Raw genomic sequence first — 21,532 nt, 5'->3', positions numbered from 1 at the left:
CTGTCCCCAGATTCTCGTGTCCCCGTATCTCATCGTCGATCGGACGGGTTAAATAATCTCGTGATGTGCACTGTATCCTTGAGATATGATTTAACCCGTCCGATTGATGATGGGACACAGGGATACAGGAATCTAGGGACAGAGGATTTGATCTTGTCCATGGAAATCAAATCCTCTGTCCCCATATTCTCGTGCCCCTGTGTCTCATCATCGATCGGACGGGTGGAGCTCTACGTCTAGATTAAGTTCTCCATCAGGAATGGAAATCAAATCCTCTGTCCCCAGATTCTTGTGTCCCTGTGTCTCATTGTCGATAGGACGGGTGGAGTTCTACGTCTAGATTAAGTTCTCCATCAGGGAATGAATTGAAATTTTCATAATATTCTGAGGTTAAGTGAACATTGTAGTAATTTTGAGATAAGGCCCCTTGGATTTTCTAATTGCCCGGGGACACCTTGCTTCCCTTTCTTGCCGCTGCGAATTGGTGCTGCGAATTGGTTAGGCGAGTTAGGGTTTTCTATTTTGCTCAGTTCGCACGGAGGAGCGAGGCGTAGCGAGATGGACGAGGACATTACGGGCGGTGGCAGTGGGAGGTTGGGGAAGAAGCCATCGGAGAGCGGGATAGAGGTGGACTACAAGACGAAGTCGGGCACGGCATGGAGCCACTCTTACCTCAACCAGAAGCCGTGGCACCCCCTCTCCTACCCCAACCAGCGACGCAAGTGGATCGCCGAGCAGACCAACGCCAACCGAGCTAGCCGCGCCGAGGAGGTTGCCCGGGAGGTAAGCAGAAGCAGCCACAAGCTCCGCCGTCTTCGCCCTGGCCTTATATATATGTCTTCACAGTAAGGAATTGGTTCTGTGCGTTTTACTTCAATCGGTGTTTTTTTGCTTCTTTACAGTTTGCTCAGGAGCAAGAGTTCTTCCGGCAAACAGCCCTCTTTTCCCAGAAAGAAAAGGAAAAGGTAAGCTACCCTCACTCCTCTATTAATCTTAATGGAAATTTCACAATTAAGATACGAATGAATTGAAAAAGTCTGAAATTTATTAACAGTCTTATATCTTCATCTGGTTTTGCATTCATTGCCTTGTTGATCTTGTACTATTTCCTCATATGAAGTCTGAAAGAATTGATAGAACTATGATGGAAAAATAAATTATGATGGAAAAATAGAAGTCATGTCTTGACCTTGTCTTGCTCTTACTGTCTTGTTCATCATTGGATGTGCCTCTAGTAGTCGGAAGAGGAAAAAAATTAAGATGATATGCATATGATTGAAGACAGCCAAATAGATTTATAGTTATACATGTTGAACTGATTATAATCAAGGGCGTGAAGAGCAGCATAGTCGAGAGACAAAAGAGGACTCAATTTTGCATAATTAGAATGGTATGAAATTTCCAAATATATTAATGACAGCATCTTGCTGTTTGAGCAAGCAACCACAAATAGTTGAGATTCAATGCTTGCTGTTGTAGCTAGAAAATGATGTTTCTCAGTGCTTCTGCTTACGATGTTTCATGCAAGAGATAATGGAAGAGCTTTGCATCCTTGGGTTTCTACTCAAAAAGTAATGCTATGCCTTTGGGAACCAGTTTGAAAATCTCGCTTCCCTTTGTGATAACTCTATCTTGCAGTTGGTCTTTTTTATTTTATTTTGCAATAATTCTGGGTGTCTATTCGATAGGGGGAGCTTTAGAAAGAAAGCTTGACACGCAAACATTGGATCAATAATAATTGACGATGAACACTTTTTTTTTTTTCTGAGAACCTCTCATATGCATTACATCACAACTACTAGAGAATTGTTTCATTATAGTTTAGAGAAAAACTCAAACACTGCAACTAAGTCGTTATAGTACCAAAAGTATGATGATTATGATCGCAAAAGTTTCAGATCATTCTGACAATAGATAAATGTGATGCTCCAAATACTTATATGTATGCTCTCTCATTCTTTATTTTCACCTAAATAAATACTTGTAGTACATGTCAGAATGTTTTGAAAATTAAATTAGTTAAAAAAATACCAAAATATGAATCTGAATATTCTTAAATTTAAGTCAAGCTAAGCAGGTCTGACAAGGTACCTTCAAGATGTTAACTTGTTTTTGTATCAGTCCCTTTCTTGTGATACTTCTTTCTCTTCCTATCTTTGCTTTATGCTTCTCTTGGCCTATTACTCATCACATCAGTCAATTTAGTGCTGAAAAACGTTATTAACTTGCTGTTCAATGTCTGTTGCTGCCTGTGTAAATGGGTCAAATTCGTGACTAGCATAGTAACATTGGTGCAGTTTTGTACTTTGGCAACTCAAGTGATTATGATGTATCGCATAGTGGCAAGTAATCATTTTTGCTCCCCATTTTGACGAGCACATGAAATGAGGTCATCCTGTGATGAATTAGGTGGCATATTTATTTAATTCCTTGCAGATTTAGTTGATTGCCGACCAACATATAAAACATGCTATTTACTCACTCATAAGGGACGATCAGTATTCTAATTCTGGTCTTCTGTTAGACAGTCTATCTGCATGTCATTTTTGGTGTTTGCTGTATGATTTTAATTCTTGTTCATTTGTCTTGTATTCCATCTCTTGTCATTTTTTTTTGAAGTTTATCTTTTGTTTGCTTTCTCCCATTCAAATATAATTACCAAAGCTTTCATTTATAAGTTAATGAGGATTGTCTTAGCTGCTTACATGTATAAGGTCCTATTGTCTGTGTCCTAGCTCACTTGACAGTTAATCGAAGGGTTCAGATTACTCTTTCTCCATAGAGTAGCCTCGCTAGTTATCTGAACACCCACTACCATGTGAGAAAATAAAAAAGTTTGTTTTTTTACTAAAGAGTGTAAACTATTCTAAAGCACTCTGGCAGTTGAGTATACTATGATTCTTAGGCTATCATATTTAGGCGAGGACTGTCTGGATCCTCATATCATGATTAATCAATGATTTTATGTCTATCTAAAGACTAGGGCCACTAGGCTCCCTACTTGTTCACCAAGGTTCTCTACTACAATGCAAGATGATAAAAAGCTTTGCTCTTTAAGACTTTCAAATATTCTAAAGCTATACTGCAGATGAGTAGTACCTTTCCCAAAGCTTGTTGGAATATCTTTATGATGTCTAACAAATCGATTACATTTTCAGGTGGAGATGATGAAAGCTGTGAGTTTTATGTATGTAAGACCACCTGGTTATAACCCTGAAAGTGCCAAAGCTGCAGAAATTGCAGACGAGCAGAAGAGGTTGGGTCAAACTAACACAGAGCAGAATCCTACAGAAGGAGACAGCTCAACAATGTAATTCTTCAAGTTATTTTTTCCTTATGCTTTATCTCAAACCCAAACTGTCAAAATTGCCTGCTGAATATATCTTTTCATTGTAGACCTGATACAAAAGCTAAGGCAGTTCGAGAAAAGAAGCCAAGACCAAAAGATGTATTTGGTCGATCTTTACCGACGGAAGAAGAATTTGAAGTGTTGAAAAATGCCCCTAGGTAAACTTTATTTCATGAGTCGAGTAGAGTTATTGCTACATTTAATATGTTCCTTTCCTAGTGTTAATTGACCACCTGCTTGTGTTGTATTCGGATCAGATCTATCTTCTCTGCTGATGCTGATCGATTGTAGTGTCGTTTGATCTTCCAGGCTGGAGACTGGTGTGCCGGTGAGAATAAAACCATTTGCCGTTGAAGTTCGAAATGTAAGATGTGTAAGATGTGGAACTTTTGGCCACCAAAGTGGAGATCGTGAATGCCCCTTGAAAGATGTCATAATGCCCAATGAAGAGAGTCGATTAAAGAGGGATGATCCTCTTACAGCTATAATGGCACAGACAGATTCTAGTGAGGCAAGCATGACATTTCCTTTATTTTTCTCTATTTTTATCTTCCAAATGAAAGACAATAGCATTGAAAGACTAAAACTGTTCTATTCTTCAGAGAAGATAAGCTATAGTGATCCACTTTAATGCACCATAACCACCAATTTGCCCCATTTGCTAGGTTTAGTATGGATAGTCTTCAGTAATTACTAAGCCAAGATATTCCACAGTTCGAAATCATACTAAAGAAACTTTGGTGGTTGACGCAATCCATAAATGTGTTGTTCTTATTAATATAATGCTTACACTTGCACGCTGAATTGCTTTGAATTATGTTATGATTAAGCTTCAGAAGGTTGATATAATGCGGGCAGGTAGAGGAACATGTGCCCACCATACACATTTGTTTCTTTTATTCATTTGCAAGTAGTTAAACTTATCTTGTGTTAACTATATTCCGCACAAAAGATTGATCCGTGACCTTTGTGTGGGCTCAAATTGCTTTTAGCTAACTTAATTTCATATTTATGCTGTGCAATTCTTCTTGCATCAATTAAACAATGTGTGATCTGCTTCAGCCTATGAAGTGGGAACTGAAGCAGAAACCTGGCATGAGCCCCCCAAGGGGTGGCTTCAGACCAGATGACCCTAATCAGCAGATAGTAGCAGAGGACATATTCGATGAGTACGGAGGTATAGTTTTTTCTTTTTTAGTTTTTCATATGTGTGTGTGCACGAGAGTGTCAAATTTTGTTGGTTAATTCCTTGACATTCTGCCATTCCTTTCCTTTTTTTTCAGGATTTTTGGGCGAAGGCATCCCCTCACTTCTTTCCAACATCTCTGCTGGAAAATCTATAAAGCATCCCAAGCAAAAAAGTAAAGAGAAGAAACGAACATCGGGAACTCATAATAGAAGCAAGAACTGGCACGATGATGGCCCGTCATTATCATCGGATTTTGAAGTTAAGAAGGAAAGCAGGAGAGGCTCCAAGAGCAGGATTGCTGACCAACTTTCAGATTCTTCCTCATCTTCAGACTCTGAAGCACGTAGGGATAGCAGGCGGCCACCACCGACAAGCAAAAAAAAGAAACATCAAGTGCAAGGTTCAGCAACTGGTTCAGAAGGCGGTAGGGAAAGCAGGAGGCAGCATTCAGACAGAAAGCACAAGAAGCAGCATCGCCATCGAGCTTCGTTGTCATCTGACACTGAATCTGATAGCCAAAAGAGGCAGAAATCAGCATCCAAGCATAAGAAGAGACATCGTGCAAACTCAAGTACATCGGACAGTTATGATTCTGATCACCATCATCGTCATTGTCACAGGAACCACAGACATCATCATCGTCGCCGGAAAGATGATATGGAATACCAATCAGACTGAATCCTTGTGCCAATTAAACCAAATGGATCTGAAATTCTGATCATAGTTTGCTGGTCGGCTAAATATTGAGCATATCAGGATAACTTGATATCGAATTCGACCTGTTGTCCATGTTCTCGTGAAGTTCTTGTGCTTAGCAGTCTAGAGGGAAGCTATGAACGCATCAGACTCTTAGCAAAGGTTCCATTCCATTTTAATGTTCTATGCATTGAAAATGGCTGTCTAAAAGAACAATTACTTCAACTTTTGCCATGTCATTGTCAAATAGAAGCAGGTGGATGGCGTGTACTCACTCCGGACAATGTTTTATTTGCACTTGTTTCGGGTGTGAAGGCTTTTTATTTAAAATGTTTGTTTTTCTATAATAAAACTTTTTTAAAAAATAAGCATTTAGATTTAGAGTATCTATATCAATTATTCTAAATTAAATTTTTATCTTAAGTTTTATATTTTATATAAAAAAATAAAGTTTTATATTTTATATAAAAAAATATATGCATTAACTTTTTTACGTGCAAAATAGATATCTAAATTTTATAAAATAATATTTTTATTTTAGATTTTAGATTTTAAATTTTAGATGAAGAGTCTGATGCTCTTATTCTGATCGTCGTTATTATTATTATTATTATTATTATTATTATTATTATTATTATTTAATTGCATTTGCAAGATCATGCTCCTCTCTTTCAGGAAAATATTAATCATTTTTTTATTTAATTATATTCCTTTTAAAAAATCATTTCTTTTTCTCATGTTTTTTTATCTCTTTTAAAAGGCATGCACTAAACTTTACTTCTTCCTCACAGCCGTCGAACCCCAATCATGTCGGCTTTAAAATAATTTTTTTTATTGTCTTCACCGCTATTTATAACACCTTCTAAATATTTTAACTATTTAATGATCGATTATAAGGGGATGTTTGATTGATAGATTTGAGAATAAGGAAATAAAATGATAGTAAAAGATAGTATTTGGATTATGGGTTTGAGAATGATATTTTGGGAATGATTACTATATTTATGGGAATCAACCAAACCCATATAACTTGATGAGTTTCATTTCCATTCCTATTCCCATTTCACTCTACTATCAAACTCATACCCATAATCATTCCCATCATTTAACCAAATGCCCCCTAAGTTTTTGAGAAAATTTGCATGCAGTCCCCATTGGCAAACACAACTTTGCATGCACTCCCCATGAAAAAAATCTTTCTTTTCACTCCCTAGTCTAATATACTTACCTAATTGCCCCTGATATTTTAAGTATAAAAAGTCTAAAAATGAGTATAAATACTCTTAAATTAGTACATTAAACTAGAATCTAGTATATTTTCTATCAAATTGAGTAGAATTTTTTCCACCTCAATTGGATGAAAAATATACTGAATTTTCTTTAAATGATACTCAATTGAATGTAAAATATACTAGATTTTCTTTAAATGATACTCAATTGGATGAAAAATATACTAAATTTGTTTCAAATGGTACTGAATTTAGGAGGAATTATATTAAATAGAAAAAAGTCGTACTGAATTTAATAGAAAATATACTCGATTCTAGTTTAAAATGTCGAATTTAATAGGAATTATACTCATTTTTAGACTATTTATACCTAAAAAATATGAAGGGTAATTTTAATAGAAAATACTCGAATATACTAGGTTTTTCTTTAAATGATACTCAATTGGATAGAAAATATACTAGATTTTCTTTAAATGATACTTAATTGGATAGAAAATATACTAGATTTTCTGTTTACATGGTGCTGAATTTAGGAGGAATTATATTAAAACAGGAAAAAAATATGTTCAATTTAATAGAAAATATACTCGATTCTAATGTAAAGTGCTGAATTTAAGAGGAATTATATTCATTTTTGGACTTTTTATACCTAAAAAATCTTAGGGGCAATTAGGTCACAATATTTGTATAAGGGAGTTGAAGCAAATAAAACTTTGCATGTAGGGAATGGAAACAAAATTTTTTATGAGTGGGAATTGTATGCAAAATTCAAGTTATGATTGGAGATTTTTCTCTACTTTACTCTTAAAAATAACATGTATTAATTAAAACCTTTATATCTATTTTCTAGCGCAAACAATGTATTTTAAGATACGAAGATGATCTAGTAGGAAAGTGCTATGCCTACTAAGGAGCATTACTACATGTAACCTATGTCCACTAGGAGACATTACTACATGTAACCTAGTCTATTAAGGAGCATTACTACATGTAACCTATGCCCATTAAGGAGCATTACTACATGTAAGTAACCTATGTCCACTAAGGGGCATTACTACATATAACCTATGTCCACTAAAGGGCATTTTCACATGAAGGTTCTCCCATTCTTATTTTATCATATAAATACATACTTCTTGTGTGAAGTATGTGAGTGAGAGAAAAAAAAAAGAAAAGGAGGGGAGTCTAAGAAAGAAGAGAGGGGTAGTCTCTATCTTGTGGAGAAGAACAAAAGAAGGGTGTCATCACACATCATTAGGTTAAGAGTTGAAGCGTTGTGACATAACATTGATAGTTCGAGATACGTGACTATCATCTCGACTTCAAGCAGTCCGTTGCTAGAGTTCACAACAATTTCAAAGATTTGCAGTGTCGGCGATTGGTACACACCAACCAAGGTACAAGATTTAATTTCTGCAAAGTAGAAGTAAATTATGTGTTTTACTTTTATACACAACCAACATTGGTATCAGAGCTAAGTTGGTTTGATGCACTTCGTTGACTAACTGACCAACGAATCTATGATTGAGAAACTCACGAACTCGGACGAATATCACGCGTGCAAAGTTTTCTCAGGATGTCCAGGCACACAGAAATGCTCAAGAAGCCCAAGAAGAAATGCTTGGCGTGCGTGTTCAGCCACACACAAAACTTCTCATCCGCGCTCACAGTACAGATGCTCTAGAACGCGACTGAGTCGTGGTGCTCAGGAAGAACTCTGGAAGAACTGTCGTGCTCGGGTTCTCGGCACACGAGTGCGGTTCTTAGGAGCAGAGGTCCGTAGTGCTCGACATGTAGAGGTGATCAGCACGAAGTGCTATGCAGCATTCACATTGCTAGACACTTGTTCAAATGACACTCAGTTTATAACATAGAGTGGGAGACAACCACTTGACTTTGGCTTGAACCGAGTATCACGGGGTAAGATGAAGAGGTCCAACTCTGAGAAGTGTAACATAAAGATGTCAGTGTTGGCGGTGTGTGGACTCACAACGGCAAGTTGGTTTGCCTTAAAAGTATAAAGTGACTACTTGTGTACAACATCTTAATCTGAATGGTGAGAGGCAATTTCAGATTGTGGTGTATGACGTCTGTTGACTCATACTCTCGTCTTGAAATTTGTATTTGAGTCATTTGAATTACGATGTTTTGTAAGGTACACAAGGTTAATATATTAAGCATCAAATGTAACTAAAGTCTCCCTATTCTATATAACAAAGATATGGCTACAACAAAGAATATCATACTGGATCTCGTGAAGAGAGACAAGCTGAATGGTGATAACTATGAAATATGACATCAGAAGGTTTAGTTTGTTTTCAAGGAACAAGAACTCGGGGAGATTCTTAACCACGAGATGGTAGACCCCGGGGAAGGTACCATAACACAGGTAAGACAGGATTAGAAGGTATATCGTGCTTGGAAAAAGAAGGATGGCCAAGCTAGGGCAATTCTTCTTAGTAACATGCATGATGAACTGATCCCAATTTATGAGCAGTATACTACAGCTGTATCAGTCTGGAATGCTCTTAAAGAGCATTATGACACTCCGTCAGCTCCTAAGTTGAGGATGCTGATATACAAGTTCATAACTCATAAGAAGAGGTCTAATAATACTATGAAGCAACATTTAATGCATATGCCGAGCATGATTGCTTCTCTGAAGAATATGGGGGAGCCTATGTCAAATGAGCTTCAAGTATTTAGAGTGATACAGTCCTTGCCTGACTTCTGGGATGCTGTTAAGATCTATCTCACACACACTGAAAGTATTCGTAGTTTCATGGATGTGAGTAGGCATTGTGAACTCGAGGAGGAGCGCTAGGAGGTGACCAAGTCTGTTTCAGGTTATGCTCAATTTGGGGAGTCAAGTAAGGGCTCCCGGGGTACAAAGCACAAGTGGCACAAGCATGAGAAGAAGACCAAAGGTCGTGGCAAAAAGAAGTCATTTGTAAAGATTGATGAAAAAGGACAAGGACACAAAAGCAAGAAAAAGGAGCTCGTAAAGAGCAATGTCCGATGTTATGTATTTGGTAAGCTAGAGCATTTCGCATGTGAGTGTAGCGAGCGAAAGGTATATCCTTTTTCTTTACATGGTATGAGTTATGTGTCATCTAGTGTGATGTTCACTAACTCATCTCCTTTATGGATTATAGACTCAGGAGCCATAGACCATGTAGCTCGTGATAGGAGTGCATATGTGGAATTTCGCTGTTTAAGCCTACATGCGAGAAGACTGTATATGAAAAATGAGTATTTGTGGAGGTGAGAGGGATTGACACTTGCAAGTTGTTGCTGCAAAATAATCAAATCCTATATCTTTACGACGTGTTATATGCTCCAGATATAAGGCAGAATCTAGTTTCTATTCGTAGTCTAGACTAGTTATGATATTGTGTTGTAATTGGAAACTCTAAGGTTTCCATCTTGTATGACAATACTTTGATATGTTCCGATTTAGTACATGAGGTACTATATGCATTGAACTTGATTTCTTTTCATGAGTTTTATCCTACATTTTGTTGGTGCGGGAAGCATCCGACGATCGAACTCGTGTTTTGATAATAACAAAGGATTCAAAGTTAAGGTGTTTTGTGATCTAACAAGTCTGCTTGAGTATTTCAGGAAAGTCCTAGCTGCGGTTAGGCAAAGGGAAAACCCTAGGGGGTGGTAACCCTAGGTCATAGGGGGTGGTAACCCTATGCGGAAAGTCTTGGCAGGTCGATGGCTTCAGGCAAAAGTCCTAGGGGTGGTAACCCTAGGTGGAAAGTCCTGGTGTCGCGAACCAGGTGAAAGACTGGACTGGCTGGGAAGCGCATGTCCAGCAGAAAGTCCGGAAGCGTCGAGTGCTGAGCAAAAGTCCAGTCGATCTGGGGGATCGCACTGGCAGCAGGTAAATCTCCTGAGTGGAGTAGGTGAGGACGCGTTCCCCGTAGAGGGAACAGTAGGCGCCGGGTCAACCTAGGGTTTCCGGACGGAAATCCGAAGTCAGACCCGGACAGTCCGGAGATTGTCATTACTCATTATCATATTTATTATGTTTTATGTGCTAACTTTGTGCTGCAGGATATATTTGGGATTAATGTATCTTGCAGGGACCAAAGTACGAAGAATAGCCTCGGATGAACAGTGTCCGAGGTGCCTCCATGGAGATTGGAGGCGCCTCGGGTGCTAAGGTGACATGGCTGCGCAGAACCACTGGAGGTGCCTTCATGGTGCACGAAGGCGCCTTGGATGCTCCATTGGAGGTGCCTTAAAGATGGATGAAGGCGCCTTCAAGGCGATAAGCGCAGAATGGTCAGCGCTCATCTGCACGGTGGACTCGGAGCTGTGGAGGCGCATTCGGAGGCTTTCAAGGCGCCTTGTTTGCCCTTTATAAGGGGACTTCGAGCAACAGTGAATGATAACAACTTCCAAGCGATTCTTCTGCATTCAACGGCTAACGAACTCATTGCGAAGTGCTGCAACTCGACACCGAAGACCTGGAGCTTCAATTTAGCAGTTTAGTTGTCGGTATAAAAGTTTATTTACGTTCTTTATTTTGCTTCTTGTACTTAAACTTGTAAATCTATTCGAGCCTATAGTTGTTGCCCATAGTAAGCGATCAAGGATCGCGAGTCTTCGAGTAGGAGTCGCTATAAGCTCCGAACGAAGTAAATTCTCCGTGTCCTTCTGTGTGTGTTTGCTTTCCTTTTTATTTACTTTCCGCTGCGTTATTTCTGAACGAGTTTTTACGATTCCGATAATCGAACGAAATAGCCGCGAGCACTACTCACCCCCCTCTAGCGCTTCTCGATCCAACACATCTACCATTGCCTTTACATCTGATAGTGTAGTGGATGATGTTAATGTTTGGCATAACAGACTTGGTCATATATAATGTCTTTGTAATGCACTTGTTCTGTGATATAATAGATATGTCAGGCAAGCTAGGTTGACTCTATCACACGAGTGACTACCTCCAAGAGTGGGGATAAGACGGTTTCTAGCTATAAGAGGTTTTGCGAGTAGCCCTGTTAGAACTTAAGTCACCCTGATATGTGTCTAGTATAAGGTTATGTGTGACATGACTCATATGGGCATAGTCACATCCATATTTCCTGTAAGAAGCCAAATTTGAGATTTTAGATATCACATGCAAATTGTTATGTCTTTGAGGTATTCTTTCAAAGATTTCTAGGTAGATTCTCATATGTAGACTGAGTCCCATACTTGCACAATGTTAGAGAAAACTGACATATGCCCTTTTAAGAGATGGGGGATTAAGATTGTAGCGCGTGTTTCATACCACGTGTGATATGACGACTGGATAGTGGGATCCATATTATAAGAGATAATAACTTTATATCCCCGAGCCCCATTGTGTGAGATCAGAAATCCTTTAGGTGGGAGTTCTTGTGCGTTTATTACTTTTGGCTTTTTTTGATGTCATGATTCAGTGTTTGCTACTTTAGTCTGTTTACCGATGGCCCGGAAAATAAATTGAGGTCTGAGGGACAGGTTTGGGAAAGGAGCTGAGTTAAGATTGATAGATTCGAGTTTGGGAAAAGAAATACCAATTAACAATACATCATCATATAATATTCACCTACTAGTCTTTTATGTTTATCTATGTAGAGATTAAAACATATTAGTGAATATAAAATCGAGTTTTATCTGGGGATTGCTTTCGATGAGGAAAGTAGTTTGATGGATGTATTAAGTCTTGGATCTAGGGTACAGTGAGATTTTGTATCTTATGATATAATGATGACTGCTCAATCATCCTAATATGTGCAATGAATAGTTTTGTATGCAAGTGTACTTGCAAGTCGAACGACGTTCAACCCTATATGGAAGCCTAGTATGGTGATATGATGGATCACATGAGTTGTGATCTAGTGATAAATCAATGCCCTTGTGTGCAAGTGGGAGATGTAAATATCTTATGCCCACTAGGGGGCATTACTACATGTAACCTATGTCCACTAAGGGGCATTACTACATGTAACCTATGTCCATTAAGGGGCATTACTATATGTAAGTAACCTATGTCCACTAAGGGGCATTACTACATGTAGCCTATATCCACTAAGGAGCATTAATACATGTAACATATGTCCACTAAGGGGCATTACTACATGTAAGTAACCTCTCCCCACTAAGGGACATTACTACATGTAATCTATGTCCACTAAGGAGCATTACTACATGTAACATATGTCCACTAAGGGGCATTACTACATGTAACCTATGTCCACTAAGGGCATTACTACATGAAGGTTAGTAACTCCCTAATGTTAGTAACCCTCATTTTTATTTTATCCTATAAATACATACTTCTTGTGTGAAGTATGTGAGTGATGTTAGGATCGATGATCGCGGCTAGAGAGGGGGGTGTGAATAGCCGACCCCAAATCTTCGCGTTTCTTTCTACAAACTAGGGTTAGCGCTGCAGAAATAAAAACAAGAAACGAAGACAAGAAATCAAACCTCAATACGCGTCGATGTAACGAGGTTCGGAGATAAACTCATACTCCTCGGCGTGTCTGTAAGGTGGACGAAGCCTATCAATCCGTCGGTGGATGAGTCCCCGGAGAATCGGCTAATATATACTCCTTGTGGGTGGAGAAACCTCGCCACAATAACTCTTGCAACAGCAAGATAGAAGTACACAAAATACAAAGAAGCACAAGACAATATGAATGTAAAACAAACACGCTTGCCTTCCCGTCGGAGTCCGTTGATGAAGCAGCAGCTTCACGGCTCCTGCAGCTAGAAAACCAGCACGAAGCTCACGCGAAGCTTCAGCGAAGAGGAGCTCAGCAAAGCTCAAATCGCAGTAGTGAGGAAGAAGAGGAAGAAGGAACCAGAAAAGAAAAGTTCCTGTAGAGAACCTCGACCTCGGTATATATCTGCCCCTGCTGCACCTGTGAAAAAGACAAAGAAGACACAGAGAGGAATCTAGCCGTTGTGTCACAACGGCTAATGCTGGACCGATCAGGCTCCACCCTGATCGGTCCAGACCTTCTCTGATCGGTCTTGGGGACCGATAAGGACCTATGCTGATCGGTCCCCAGACCGATCAGCACTCTTCACAGAGAACTCGCCCAAGTTCTCTGATCGTCTCCTGATCGGTCTGTGGACCGATCCACATGCACTGTGGATCGGTCCACAGACCGATCCCCTCCTTTTCTCTTGGCCTTCTGTTCGCTTTCTGATCGGTTTGCAGACCGATCAGATAACATACAGTAGCATACTGTTTGGTTACTGATCGGTCACCAGACCGATCAGATAACCCAGTGTATCACTGGATCGATCCACTGATCGATCCAGCTCTTGATTTTTGCCCAAACCAAGTCTCACGCCTTCCAAACAAATATCCGGTCAACCTTGACCTATTGGTATCTCATGCTTAGCATCCGGTCACTCCCTTGACCTGCTAAGACTCCCCACCAAGTGTCCGGTCAATCCCTTTGACCCACTTGGACTTTTCTCTTCGTGTCAAGTATCCGGTCACTCCCTTGACCTACTTGACCTTCTCAACACCAGATGTCCGATCACCCTTGATCCATCTGGATTTTCCCTTGTCCGGCTTCACTCACCAGGACTTTCACCTAGCTTCACTCACTAGGGTTTTCACCTGGCTTCACTCACCAGGATTTCCAATTTGCCCGGCTTCACTCACCAGGACTTTCCAACTGCCTGGCTTCACTCACCAGGACTTTCCCACTGCCTGGCTTCACTCACCAGGACTTTCACCTAGCTTCACTTACTAGGGTTTTCACAACTGCCTGGCTTCACTCACCAGGACTTTCTACATCCGGTCCAGAGAACGAGCTACCGAGCCCTCTCTGACCACAGTTCGGAGAACGAGCTACCGAGCCCTCTCCGACTTCCCATGTGCCAAGCTTCCATACTTGGACTTCTCCGTGCCAAGTCTCCATACTTGGACTTTTCCCGTGCCAAGCTCCCTGCTTGGACTTTTCCGAGTCAGGTCAACTCACCTCGGGTCAACCAGGTCAACCTTGACCAAGGGTTGCACCCACAACCTCCCAAGTTTCTGTTCTTGTCAAACATCAAGATACAACTTGAGTCAGGTCAACCAGGTCAACCTTGACCTAAGGTTGCACCAACAATCTCCCATCAAAATACAACTCTTCTGTTTTCGTCAAACATCAAAATACAACTCGAGTCGGGTCAACCAGGTCAACCTTGACCTAAGGTTGCACCAACAAGTGAGAGAAAAAGAAATAAAAGGAGGGGAGTCTAAGTAAGAAGATAGTGGTAGTCTCTATCTTGTTGATAAGAACAAAAGAAGGCTATTATCACACATCATCAGGTTAAGAGTTGAAGTGTTGTGACATAACAATGATAGTTCGAGATACGTGACTATCATCTCAACTTCGAGTAGTCTATGGCTAGAGTTCACAACGATTTTGAAAATTTACAGTGTCAACGATTGGTGCATCACCAACTAAGGTACAAGATTTAATTTCTACAAAGTAGAAGTAAATTATGTATTTGACTTTTATACACAACCAATAGCTACTTTGCTAAACATAAACTTGCATGATAAAATATATATACAAGAAGTTTATAATGAGATATGATTTTTCCTAAACAAATTAATGATTGATTAATTCGGGTTAGGGGTGGAAAAAATGTTGACCATCTAGATTATTGTTGGAATTAATGAACGTTAAGGGAAAAGTTATAAAGATTTATCATAAAAATCATTAAAAAAATCAAATAATATTTGAATTAATAACTCTAACTAAGTGAAAAGTTACGAAGATTCTAAAAATCATTAAAAAATCATTAATTTTTAAACTTATTTATTTAGAAATTATTTTTAAAAAGTTACCCTATATGTCATGTGAGTAATAATTGTTTTTTTTTTTTAAAAATATTATTTAAAAAAGAAGCCATAGCTATACTTGAAACTATCAGCAAACTGATGACCAAATGGTATCAAATTAACAGTGGATACTAATCAGATTAATGAAGTGAGTCACATTATCCACAAATGGCTCTATTTCTCACGTACTTCTACAATTAGGGGTGAATAGAAAATATAATTAATTATTAATATATTGATTTATATTTTTAAAAATTTAAATATGAAAATATCTTAAAATAGATATAATTGACTTATAAAATATGATATTACTTGATATCTTTAATAATGATCTTAAAAAATCAATTTTAACTGACAATTCTAGTAATTTAATAATATGGTAATTCAAATTTGATTTGATTTTATTTTTTCTCTCTGTGTAAGCCTAACTTCTTATTTATTATCGCAACTGTATAATTTTTTTTTAAAAAAATACTAAATAAATTAGTTTTAAAAACTTTATAAATTTTTTAATAATTTTTTACCGTAAATCTTTAGCATTGATTAATTCAAAATTTTTCTCCATTCTCTCCTGTCGTTGATCAAAATACTTTTACTCCAAATTATTCATAGACACTAATATTGAACGATGGGAGGATTGGAGTTTCGGAGTAAAGGGTTCAAAATCTAACCGATTGGATCAAACGTATTAAAATTAATTTAATTAATTATTTTTATCAATCAAAATGACTGAACTTTATTAGCAAAATTAAATAAACTAAACTGATATAAAATTGACTAATTAGATTGGTTACCCAATTAATCGATCAATGAGTAGTAAATCATCAATCGAGATTCTTAATTATTGTTTAATTTAAATATATCGGTATAAATAGTTGATTTATAATATTTTAGTTCCTATGAATAGTTGAGTTGATTATCACAAGATAAATATGCATAATTAAGTAGAATCGAATCCTTCATGTCTAATTTTAGTTTTCTAATTTACTTCCTTCAACTGGTATGGAACAGTCGGGGTGATAAATTTCATCTTTTTTAGAAGAGATTTATAAAATTTTGGTTTGATTAGATTTTAAAATCAAATAAATTTTTAAAAATTATATAGTTTCTTTTTAAAAAATTAAATTTCCAATTGGATCCATATATCATTACCCAGTCTAATTGTAGCCTTAGGTCTATGAGAAATAGGTCAGTGGGAATTTTTTATGAGGCCGAATTGATCGCTACAGATTTAATATTACCTGACATGGTTAATCATTTTTCTTTTTAGGTCTGCTAGAAATAAATTTTATATTTTTCATGCTAGTGGCCCCATAACTGTCCCACACTAATTTTTTATCTATAATTTTTTATAAAAAATAAACTGAATCAGTTTTAAAATTAATTATTTTTAAATGATTTTTATGATAAATCTTTATAACTTTTTAGAGTTGATTAACTAAAATCTCATTTATTTATTTATTTTTTAAAACAAAAAACAATTTTATTCTAAATTAACAGCAGACACTAATGTTTTTATCTAAAAATTATATATATATATATATAATTAAAAATAATCATTTTTAAAAATATTTTTTTATAAATTTTTACAACTTTGTTCTCGTTAATTAATTCAAATCTCATGTGATTCATAACAAGTTTAGCGAATGACACTAATATTTTTTTTTTTTCACTAGATTGAAATATCAAAAAAAATTTATCTTATGATTCTTATCTTTACTATAGGCGACTTATTTTATCCATAACTCTTTTTTACTAATGAATTTTTTTATGATTTAATTATGATCCTTATCTCTAGTTACTCACTTGCGCTCCACTGTATAAACACACTCACACCTCTCTCTTTGCTTCATTGTCTCTTCATCTTCCTCTTAGAGATGGATTTCCAGAGATCCCCATCGCTCTTTCGCTTCTCTTCCTTCATCGTCTTCTTACTTTTACTCACTTTCAAGCCTAGTCAGGCCTCCAATGCCAGCCATAGTCTCAGCCGCGAAGACTTCCCAGAGGGATTCGTGTTTGGGACAGCAAGGAGGAAGAGGACCCAGCATTTGGGACGCATTCGTCTGAATTCCAAGTAATTTTTGATTGTGATGCTATTTCTGCTTCTATGTTTCGTCTCCTCTTCAGATTTGTGTGGGTTAATGTTGAGGTGTTGCGTAATGGTTAAAGAGGGCTTTGTCTCGGGTGAATGCAGATACAATCGCTGGCAACGCTACTGCTGATGTTACAGTTGATGAGTACCATCATTATAAGGTTATCCTTTGTCTAACATTTTGTTCATATTTCCTCTTTTTTTTTCTATCAATTGTAATTATGAGAGCAAAATACTAACTGATTTAGTGCAGGTTTAGATATATGCTTTAGTTATATGCATTTTAAAGTTGTTTTTTTTTTCTCTTCAATTTATGACCAAATGATCATGCAGGAAGATGTTGATATCATGAAAGATTTCAATTTTGATGCGTATCGATTCTCAATTTCGTGGAGTAGAATATTTCCAAGTAATGAATATCTCTATGTGTTTTTTATTTTCTTATATTCAGTTTGGACTTTCAATTTAAGTACATTTTTCATATAAAATTTCCCATCCAGATGGAACGGGTAAAGTCAATTGGGAAGGTGTAGATTATTATGATAGGCTAATTGATTATTTGATACAACAAGGTATGTTAAATTTTCAATTTAGCAATGAGCAATATATTTCTCATATATATATGTTTTAAAAATTTTTGGTTTGAAATAGGCATTACTCCATATGTAAATCTTTATCACTACGATCTTCCTTTGGCTCTTAATGAGGAGTACTTGGGTTGGTTAAGCCCGAAGATAGTGTAAGTTTTAAAGGTTTGAACTATGTTTTTTTTATATTCATTAGTAGTTGAACCTATTTGATAATTTTGTTATATTATTTGATATGTGTTTTAGGGATGCATTTGCGGACTATGCTGATTTTTGTTTTGAGAGATTTGGTGACAGAGTCAAGAATTGGTTCACCTTTAACGAGCCTAGGTGTATAGCGGCTCTTGGGTATGATGATGGTCTTCATGCCCCAGGGAGATGTACTGGTTGTGAAGCTGGGGGAAATTCTACCATTGAGCCTTATATTGCGGCACATAATCTTATCCTATCTCATGCAGCTGCAGTGAAAAGATATCGTGAAAAATATCAAGTAAGTTATACTTTGTTCATTGAGTTATATTTGGTGACTCGAATGAAATATGATTCCTCATCCAAGATGTGTTTCTTGTATATACTCGATTCAGAAAGAACAAAAAGGCATGATTGGAATCCTTTTGGATTTTGTATGGTATGAACCTTATACGTACTCAGTGCAAGACAAAGCCGCAGCTCAAAGAGCTAGGGATTTCCACATTGGATGGTGAGACCTTGTTTTAGTTTATTTGAGATTTTTTTATTTTAAATTTAACTTTTTAAAAAAAATTTCATGTTAGATCGAGAAATTAAATTTAAATTGCAGTAAAGGATGATTTATTCATTCAATTATTTGTTTCTTCTTTGTAGGTTCCTTCACCCTCTAACATTTGGGCACTATCCAGAATCAATGCAAACTATTGTCAAAGAAAGACTCCCTAAATTCACTGAAGAACAAGCGAAAATGGTGAATTATGTTATGATTATGTTTCAGAAGGCTGATATATATAATGTGGACAGGTAGAGAAACATGCGTGTTAACTCTATATTCCGCACTAAAAGATTGATCTGTGACCTTTGTGTGGGGCTCAAATTTCTTTTAGCTAACATAGTGTCATATTTATGCTGTGAAATTCTTCTTGCATCAACTAAACAATGTGTGATTTGTTGGTCCAATTTTTCTAGGTCAAGGTTAACTAGTTTGATTAAATTTGAGTCGACTCAAGTTTGAGTCGTAATATTTAAGTTTTGATGTTTTACAATATATGAAGATTACAGGTGTAATTATCTATGTAAGAAGATTATTGATATAATTCTCCACTGGTCAAGGTTTTCTTAGTTTGATGTGAAAAAGAATCAAGTAGCTCAACGTTGACTTGATACTTAATTGGAAAGTCCTAACTGGATGTTAGGTAAGAGCAAGTCTAATAGGAAGCTAGGCAAAAGGAAGTTCTGATGAGTAAAGCCAGGTGAAAGCCATAGTGAGTGAAGCTAGACAGAAGGAAATCTTGATGAGTGAAGCCAGGTGAAAGTCCCAATGAGTGAAGATAGACAATGAATTCCTGGTGAGTGAAGCTAGGCAGTAAGGAAATCTTGGTGAGTGAAATCAGGTAGTTAGAAAAATCCAAGTGAGGTCAAAGAATTGAATTGACCGGACACTTGGCATAAGACGGTAAGTCCAAGTGAGTTAAGGTTGGCCGGACACTTTACACAAGGAGAAAAATCCAACTGGGTTAAAGGATTGACTTGATACTTGGTGAAGAAGTCCCAGCAGGTCAAGAATGGCCGGATGCTGGGCAAGAAACCCTAGTCCTAGTTTTGGAGGTTAGGGTTCGACAATTGATTAGGGTAATCGATTACACTGAGCTTAACGATTAAACATTTTTCTTAATTGCTTAAAAGCTGGTTTGACAAGAGTGCATGGAGGTGCCAATCGCTTACGACCCCTTTTGCTTCGAATAGAATGTTTTTGTTCGAAGCTTAAGAGATCAGGTTAATCACTTAAGCTATTTCTCGCGATCGAACAAAATGTTGCTGAATCGATCTGGTCAATTGATTAAGTAAGACTTAATCGACTGGGGTTGTCGATTAAGGTTGAAAATATAGCCATTATGCAGGTAGAAAAGGGATTCGCGTGCACTGTTCACCACATCTCTTCTCCCACTCTTTTCACCGAGCTCACACGACTTCACACCATATTCTTGGAGACTTAGAGAGAAGTGTTGCTGCACTTCTTTATCACTAAAACTCCGGTACACTAGAAAGTACAACTAAAACGGAGGCAGTTATCATCTTTTCGTTTCAACTCCTGAAACTGATCTCGTAAGCATTTATCCAAATAAATTCCACTCTTCCCAGATAGTCCGGTCAACTGCATAATGCTGGAGAAACCCTCAATCAAACTCTGGTAATATCCAGCCAGAACAAGGAAGCTGCGAGTCTCTGATAAAGACTACAAATACTCCCAACTGGTAACAACCTCTATCTACGATATACCCATACTGGTGACCATTTGTCCCAGAAATCTCACAGAAGACAATCACAATATGTACTACTGAACTTCACATATAGATGTTTCCGTCGAAACATCTCTAAAACTATGTGAAGATGGTGTACATGATCCCCCTTGGATCGGGAATAGATCATAATATTTTCATTGAAAATAATATCAACTGATCTAAATACCCTAGGAATACCAAATTCATCGAGTCCATGAAAATTTCTAGGGCACTGTAATCCTAAATATCAATATCGAGGACTCATAACATCCGTACAACAGACATATTTAAAAGTAAGATTACTAGCAACAAGTCTGTAATCTGATCATCAACTAAAATTACCAACACCATAAATATCAAGACATTCTACTTCTCATATCACTATCAACATCAAGCACCAAATAATAGACTACCAAATCCAATATCCTCTAATAGAATATCAGAAAATAACCTATCACAACATCTGATATCACAATATCCATCAATCTCAAACCATCCACAACATCAATCAAACCTGATAATTTTCCTATAATCAATTCTCATCTTGGTACACTATCAAAATGTAGAAGTATATCATCATCCTACTAATGGTGTATAACTACTGAAGTCCAAAGGATATCCCTTGACTTCCCGATCGATAATCAACAACTCTCCAAGCGGTAGAGATCCAATCCATCCAAAAGGTATGAGTATAAAAACTCTACCCATCAGAGAATATCACCACAAATCTCATAATCATACCCATAAATGTCTTCCGACAAATGTAGATAAAATATCGAAACTCCTGATCTAACATATAAACTTCAAGGCCTTTAGTAAGTGATCGGGTGGTCAAGGTCATGAGCTATTGTAACGACCCAACCCTTTGGCCTCTTGGGCGGCCCTTATGTCGTCGGCCCATTTGGCGACCTCTCATGTCGTCGACCGACGACCCTTTGGCCGTGCCGTTACTCACTAGGACTTTCCACCCCTGACAATGGATTTTTGCCTCCCCCAGGATTCGAACTCTAGACCTCCAGGCTTAAGTACTAAAGTTTATGAATCCTGGTAACCAAGTGAGATGAGGCCTCTTGGGCGGCC

General features: G+C 37.5%; 2 protein-coding genes across 2 annotated transcripts; both read left to right on the top strand.

Annotated features, from left to right (window-relative positions):
- Window positions 1–448: 448 nt before the first annotated feature.
- LOC122009318 (uncharacterized zinc finger CCHC domain-containing protein At4g19190-like) lies at window positions 449–5,564 on the top strand. The gene is made up of 7 exons (XM_042565430.1): window positions 449–783; window positions 903–965; window positions 3,159–3,310; window positions 3,397–3,507; window positions 3,659–3,860; window positions 4,412–4,526; window positions 4,633–5,564. The coding sequence occupies exons 1-7, from the start codon at window positions 559–561 to the stop codon at window positions 5,214–5,216; spliced, it is 1,452 nt and encodes a 483-aa protein (XP_042421364.1). The 5' UTR covers window positions 449–558; the 3' UTR covers window positions 5,217–5,564.
- Window positions 5,565–17,178: 11,614 nt separating this feature from the next.
- LOC122012039 (beta-glucosidase 26-like) lies at window positions 17,179–19,021 on the top strand. Its single transcript, XM_042568485.1, has 8 exons — window positions 17,179–17,376; window positions 17,497–17,555; window positions 17,728–17,803; window positions 17,895–17,966; window positions 18,046–18,133; window positions 18,228–18,471; window positions 18,566–18,681; window positions 18,825–19,021. The coding sequence occupies exons 3-8, from the start codon at window positions 17,743–17,745 to the stop codon at window positions 18,976–18,978; spliced, it is 735 nt and encodes a 244-aa protein (XP_042424419.1). The 5' UTR covers window positions 17,179–17,376; window positions 17,497–17,555; window positions 17,728–17,742; the 3' UTR covers window positions 18,979–19,021.
- The last annotated feature ends 2,511 nt before the right edge of the window (window positions 19,022–21,532 follow it).

Source organism: Zingiber officinale, chromosome 8A (genome assembly GCF_018446385.1).
Source record: "Zingiber officinale cultivar Zhangliang chromosome 8A, Zo_v1.1, whole genome shotgun sequence".
NCBI classification, from domain to species: Eukaryota; Viridiplantae; Streptophyta; class Magnoliopsida; order Zingiberales; family Zingiberaceae; genus Zingiber; species Zingiber officinale.
This window is presented reverse-complemented; position numbering and strand designations above follow the sequence as displayed.

Excerpts from the sequence above, each read along its gene's own strand:
- LOC122009318 (XM_042565430.1), top strand. The coding sequence starts at position 559 with ATGGACGAGGACATTACGGGCGGTGGCAGTGGGAGGTTGGGGAAGAAG. Across the intron at positions 784-902 it reads CCGAGGAGGTTGCCCGGGAG|TTTGCTCAGGAGCAAGAGTT; the intron begins GTAAGCAGAAGC and ends GCTTCTTTACAG. Across the intron at positions 3,311-3,396 it reads GAAGGAGACAGCTCAACAAT|ACCTGATACAAAAGCTAAGG; the intron begins GTAATTCTTCAA and ends TTTTCATTGTAG.
- LOC122012039 (XM_042568485.1), top strand. The coding sequence starts at position 17,743 with ATGAAAGATTTCAATTTTGATGCGTATCGATTCTCAATTTCGTGGAGT. Across the intron at positions 18,134-18,227 it reads TGGTTAAGCCCGAAGATAGT|GGATGCATTTGCGGACTATG; the intron begins GTAAGTTTTAAA and ends TATGTGTTTTAG. Across the intron at positions 18,472-18,565 it reads GATATCGTGAAAAATATCAA|AAAGAACAAAAAGGCATGAT; the intron begins GTAAGTTATACT and ends TACTCGATTCAG.